The sequence below is a fragment of the Cajanus cajan genome, chromosome 2 (genome assembly GCF_000230855.2).
Source record: "Cajanus cajan strain Asha chromosome 2, NIPB_CcT2T_4, whole genome shotgun sequence".
Taxonomy (NCBI): domain Eukaryota; kingdom Viridiplantae; phylum Streptophyta; class Magnoliopsida; order Fabales; family Fabaceae; genus Cajanus; species Cajanus cajan.
Genome location: NC_138518.1, coordinates 10,396,875 through 10,402,874, shown reverse-complemented (window position 1 = coordinate 10,402,874; position 6,000 = coordinate 10,396,875). Strand labels below are relative to the sequence as shown.

At 29.8% G+C, this 6,000-nt stretch overlaps 1 protein-coding gene across 1 annotated transcript; it reads left to right on the top strand.

The window, feature by feature from the left end:
• Nucleotides 1–2,164: 2,164 nt before the first annotated feature.
• Nucleotides 2,165–5,390, top strand: LOC109818993 (putative UDP-arabinopyranose mutase 2). Its single transcript, XM_020384556.3, has 4 exons — nt 2,165–2,635; nt 3,540–3,790; nt 3,912–4,080; nt 4,747–5,390. The coding sequence occupies exons 1-4, from the start codon at nt 2,309–2,311 to the stop codon at nt 5,068–5,070; spliced, it is 1,071 nt and encodes a 356-aa protein (XP_020240145.1). The 5' UTR covers nt 2,165–2,308; the 3' UTR covers nt 5,071–5,390.
• The last annotated feature ends 610 nt before the right edge of the window (nt 5,391–6,000 follow it).

The following is a 6,000-nucleotide window of genomic DNA, read 5'->3' as shown; positions in this document are numbered from 1 at the left end:
TTCTATAAAAAGGTATAGGTTCGGGCATTCACTGGGTCACAGTATTTGTAACCAAATTATGAAGATCATCATATTTTAAAATGTAAAAGTTTATTATGAGATCATGTTGCTAATTCCATAAGCTTTCCAAGTTTTTCTTCCGCCATACTAAAGATTCACTGGGTCACATTGGATTTCAATTTTCATCTTATTTAAAATTATCTTTATTTTTATTTTGTATAATATGTACATATATAATATACTTGCAATTGATATTATAAAATAATATACGTAATATCTACATAGATATTATATTATTAAATATATAATTTAAAATTAATAATATACTATAAAAGTTATTTAAGTTGCATATATTACAAACAAATATATTAGAACAATTAGTCATTCTTATATTTAATAAGATTATTTGCTCTTCCATCAATAGATACAATTCTCATTGTTATTTTTGTGATTTGTAGTCCTTTAAAAAAAATTAAAAAAAAATTGTGGTTGAACCGGTTTGACCCACCGGTTCACTAGTTGAACCGAAAAATTGATTGGTTTAATTCAGTTTGAAACGGGTCGAATGCATAACCGATTCAACTTAAAATTCGGATTGGCTGGACCACCGGTTCCCAATTCAACCGGTCCGACCAGCCGGTCCGATCCGGTTTTTAAAACATTGCTTTAAAGGATATGTAAATTATTTAAGTATAATTTTATTATTTATTTTAAAGGTTAAGATATGTAAGTTTTGTATCTATATTTTGAACTCATATTATCTTTTTTATCTCATTTTTTTATTATTTAATTAGTATAAAATTTAAATTTTATATACAAATATAGGATCTATAGAAAATATTTTGGTTGCATGAAATAGTGATAAGACCACATATTTAATTGAAAAAATTGTCTTATATTGATTAATTTGTATACTTATTATATCAATTTACTTTTCTTCACCAAAAAATTTATCAATTTACTTCTTCTATTGGAAATCGTCTTGAAAAATTTTTAAATTATGAAACCACGTGTTTAATTTTTCATTTGAATTCTAAAAAATTGAAAACTTTGAATGAGAATGAGTTGATAATATATAAGTCTTACTTTATATTATAATATCGAAAATCATTATTGAAAATGATAACAAATAAAAATAATCAAACTTCACTTTGTTAAATTATATATATAAAAAAAATATTTATAAATTTTTTATAAAAAAAAAACACACACACACATTACTTTCAAAATATGATTGATAATATTTGTATTTTTTTTGTTGTTGTTGAAGTTAATGTTTTAAATTAAATTTACTCAAATATCATTCAATTTAACTATTCTAACGAATAAATCGAATGAATGTGTGATTTTATATATCGGGAATGAAATATTAGGAATATATTATAAAATCTTGATTAATAATTTTGCTTTAAATAAGAGAGAAAAAAAACTTATGAATTCTACTATATTAAATTTTAAATATAAATCTTTCCTTTGAATTTTATAATTTCTTGACAGGGCCTTCGACCTAGTGATGAGGAGTTAAAATAATATATACATCAAATATAAGTTTAAATTCTAATGTAATCATTATAATTTTTTTAAAAAAAATTCTTACACAATTACAATGCCTACTAGATCAATTAATTTTTTTTTTTTTGGTGTTGAGACTCAATTAATTAAAAGTCCAAATACATTAAAATAACAAATAAAAAAATATGAAAGCTTTTTAATCGAGTGTTTAATATTATTTTATTTTATTTTTTCTGCTAAAAACAGGCATCTAAATACAACATTCACTAGTGGCATTAACTAGCAGCAGCATCTTTAAAATCAGCTAAACTTTATATATATATTAAACCATCCGAATTTATGATAATTTGATTTTCAGTTTTCCTCAACATTCAACAGCTTTAATTCAAAAGATATGAACATTTTCAAATAATGATTTATTCATTTAAACACGAATTGTTACAGCGTTACACCCCCCTCTCCTCCTCTTAAACACATGTGGAATCTCATTCTCTGTTTCTGTTTCATGGTGCAACATCGATGTTTGTCTCTCACTTTTCCATCCACAAAAGTTACCACATCTTGCGGCCACGCCTTTTGAAGAAGTCCTTGTTACCTTAAACATTCAGACACATCAACCTTTAAAGCTTAAACCCCACAGTGGTGCCGATAACCTAGGCACTGCACGTGTTACCCCATACATATTTCATCACAAACTCCCTCTCTTTCCCTTCAAAAGCTCACTCTTTCTCTTCTCTTGTTCACCCTCTCTCTTATCTCTCTTTGAAACTCTCACCTTAACCTTGGCCTTGTTGCAATGGCTGACACTAGTTCTTATGGGCCAACACCTCCGCTGAAAAATGAGCTTGACATTGTGATCCCCACCATAAGGAACCTTGACTTTCTTGAGATGTGGAGGCCCTTCTTTCAGCCTTACCATTTGATCATTGTGCAGGATGGTGACCCCACCAAAACCATTAAGGTTCCTCCTGGTTTTGACTATGAACTATACAACCGCAATGACATCAACAAGCTTTTGGGTCCAAGGGCCTCTTGCATCTCCTTCAAGGACTCTGCTTGTCGCTGTTTTGGCTACATGGTGTCTAAGAAGAAGTACATTTACACCATTGATGATGACTGTTTTGTAAGTTTTTCCACATTCTTTTCATTTTATATTTCTTGGGATCTTAGTTTGTCAATGGAAAAAAACTTACATACATTTACAGATTTACTCGTGTTTTTGGTAATATGCTCAAAATTAGAGTTTTATCTCATAATTTGCGCAATAAAAATTTACATTAAGAATTAGAGTACATTATTAGAGCAAAACTCTGATTTTGAGAACACCTATCTATGGAAATTTTGTCATTTGTTAATTTGTAAGTTTGGAGAGATCTTGATGTAACTTTTTTGAATTGAGTGATTAATTTCACGCCTGCATGTGATGATTTTGGATCTTGTCATTCTGCTTTATATGTCATTGTTATTCTCCAATTGTTTTCAATGTGTAACTGATGCCGATTCTGTTTTACTTTTTATTTGGCCATGGCATGAATTAGATCCATGTTTTATGATTTGTGTGATAATAATCTTCTTCAAGGTGTTTAGTTTATTTGAAGATCTGTTAGTTTTCTCCTCTGTAACATGAGATTTGGAAGTTTTTAAACATTGTTATGAAAATTGGCTTCGTGTTTATTATGTCTGTCTGCTAGGGTGTAATTTTTACCATAAAGCTTTTACATTGGCCCATATTCCACAGTTTTAATTGTGTCTTTTATCTGTCTAATTCACGTGTCACCAGTGTTAGATAGATTTCTAACATCAATTTTAGTAAATAAAATAATGTAGATAGAATCATTTGTAACTGGTGGAATTCACAGGTTCCCTGCAGCCATATTCACTCTGGACATTGAATTTTATCTATTGATTTTATAATCACAAGTCTATACTTTATAGGATTTCATTAATATATAACACTTGCTGCTACTTTATTTATTTTTTAAAATTATGTGATTCACTATTTTTTTTTTTTTTTCTTTGTGGCTTAGGTTGCCAATGATCCATCTGGGAAACCTATTAATGCACTTGAGCAGCATATTAAAAACCTTCTGTGTCCATCCACACCCTACTTCTTCAATACCCTTTATGACCCCTTCAGAGAAGGTGCAGATTATGTTCGTGGATACCCTTTTAGTCTTCGTGAAGGTGTACCAACTGCTGTTTCCCATGGACTTTGGCTCAACATCCCAGACTATGATGCTCCTACACAGCTTGTGAAGCCTCTTGAGAGGAACACTAGGTATATAATATATGTACCATGTAACAATCTTAATTAATTATGAACCTAGCTAACAAAAACTATTAAGTTACTGTTAGCCTGTACAAATTTGATTCTAAGTTATGCCATTGTGTATAATAAGGTATGTAGACGCTGTTTTGACCATTCCAAAAGGCACTTTGTTCCCCATGTGTGGGATGAACTTGGCATTCGATCGTGATCTTATTGGACCAGCAATGTACTTTGGTCTCATGGGAGATGGTCAACCAATTGGACGCTACGACGACATGTGGGCTGGCTGGTGCTGCAAGGTCCATTCTTTTTGCTTTATTTTCACTATAACAACAACACAATCTCGTAGAAACATTTAATGCATATTTGGTTATGCTTGAATTTGGATAGACAATCGTTTTTCTTGAAACTTCTCCTAGAAAATTGGTAAAACTAGGCAATTACTCCTTCAAAATAAAATCAGTACTTATTACAGAAGTACTTATATATAAGTTGTTTCCCTAACAAAGAAGAAATAAGGTCAAGAGTCTGTTTGATATAAGTTTACATTAGCTTTTGAGAGGTTTACTATCGAAAATAAAGAGCGTTTTCGAGAAGTTTTTTACGAAAATAAAAAGCTTTTTCTAGTAAAAAGTTCTTAAAAAGTATTTGTACCTTATATCCAATCAGGTTTTAAATTGTTTTCACGTAAGCTATTCTAGACAAATTTTCTCAAACACTTATACTGATGTTTATGTCATAAAACTCTAATTAAGCTACAAGATAACATGTGTTTGTTTTATTGTTAAAATTTTGCAAATATATGTTAAATAAAAAAATAGAAATAATTGTTTTATATTTTAATAGTTTGGAAAGTGTGTTTTTACGTTTTTTTAAAAAAAATGGTTTTTAAAACATGCTGTTAATACTTGCATGAATATTATATAGAAAAAAACAATTGAGACATTTTGATGATGATGGTTCAGGTGATCACTGATCATTTGGGGCTAGGAATCAAGACTGGTCTACCTTATATCTATCACAGCAAAGCCAGTAACCCATTTGTAAACCTGAGGAAAGAGTACAAAGGCATATTCTGGCAGGAAGACATTATTCCATTCTTCCAGAATGTTGTTCTTCCAAAAGAATGCACCACTGTTCAGAAGTGCTACATTGAGCTCTCCAAGCAAGTCAAGGAAAAACTCACAAAGGTAGATCCTTACTTTGACAAGCTGGCAGATGCCATGGTCACTTGGATTGAAGCTTGGGATGAGCTTAACCCTGCTGGGGCATCTAAGGCCAAGAAATAAATCAACCTTGGTTAGCAACCGGTGAACTAGAAATTGAACTATTTTTATAATGTATTGGGTTTTTTGAGTGCTTTTCAACTTACAGTTAATGTCACTTAAAGTTTGCAGCATTGCTAGCTGTAATTCTATTTTTCATCTTCATGCTTTGAGCTTAGAAACAATAAAGTACAATGTTCTAGGTCGTTGTTTTCTTGTGATTTTTTTCCTCGAGTAGAAATCGCTGCAGGGCCTTATCACTTGCAAGTACTGAGCAAGTGTCATAGGAAGAATATTAATGTGTGGTTCATTACAGTTTAATAGTGATCGGATTTTTTTGCTGATGTGTTCAGAAAGTTTGATTTCTCTTTCATTATTTTCTGACACACAACATTCCTTTTCATCAAATGCAAGTATGAATTTATGAAAATAGGAATATAATAATGACCTCCCCTCTCTTGAGAAAGAAAGTGAAAAGTAGAAATGTAGAATCCTCATTCAATTTAATTCGTGAAAGATGGCAAGACAATTGATATGTTCTTGAAAGATTTTTTTATAATATTTAAATTTTTAAATTTTAATTTTATTATATAAGTTAGTCTTTTCATTATATTTAATTATTAATTATTTTAATTTTTTAAATAGTTAATAATTAAGTATTAAGTTGATATCTATTTTCTTTCTTAATTATTCTCTTCTAAGTAATATTTCATTTTTTCACATTGGTTTCATTTTGATATACTTTGCTTCTACCACATCTCTCGAGTTCTGTGCATTGTGTCCATTTATCCAAGTAAAAAAATTGCAATTACTAGAATGATTCTATACCAGTAAAAACAATCCAAATATTAAACCATTATGAGGAAAGAAATCAAAAAAAAATATCAATAATATAACTATCATACTTTTGACAAAAAAACAAGTGAAAAAAATAATTCTTGAATTTTTAATTGT

What these genes read in the sequence shown, in the direction of transcription:
- LOC109818993 (XM_020384556.3), top strand. Translation starts at nt 2,309, where the DNA reads ATGGCTGACACTAGTTCTTATGGGCCAACACCTCCGCTGAAAAATGAG. An exon ending in CCATTGATGATGACTGTTTT is followed by an intron (nt 2,636 to 3,539) that starts GTAAGTTTTTCC and finishes TTTGTGGCTTAG; the next exon opens with GTTGCCAATGATCCATCTGG. An exon ending in GGGCTGGCTGGTGCTGCAAG is followed by an intron (nt 4,081 to 4,746) that starts GTCCATTCTTTT and finishes ATGATGGTTCAG; the next exon opens with GTGATCACTGATCATTTGGG.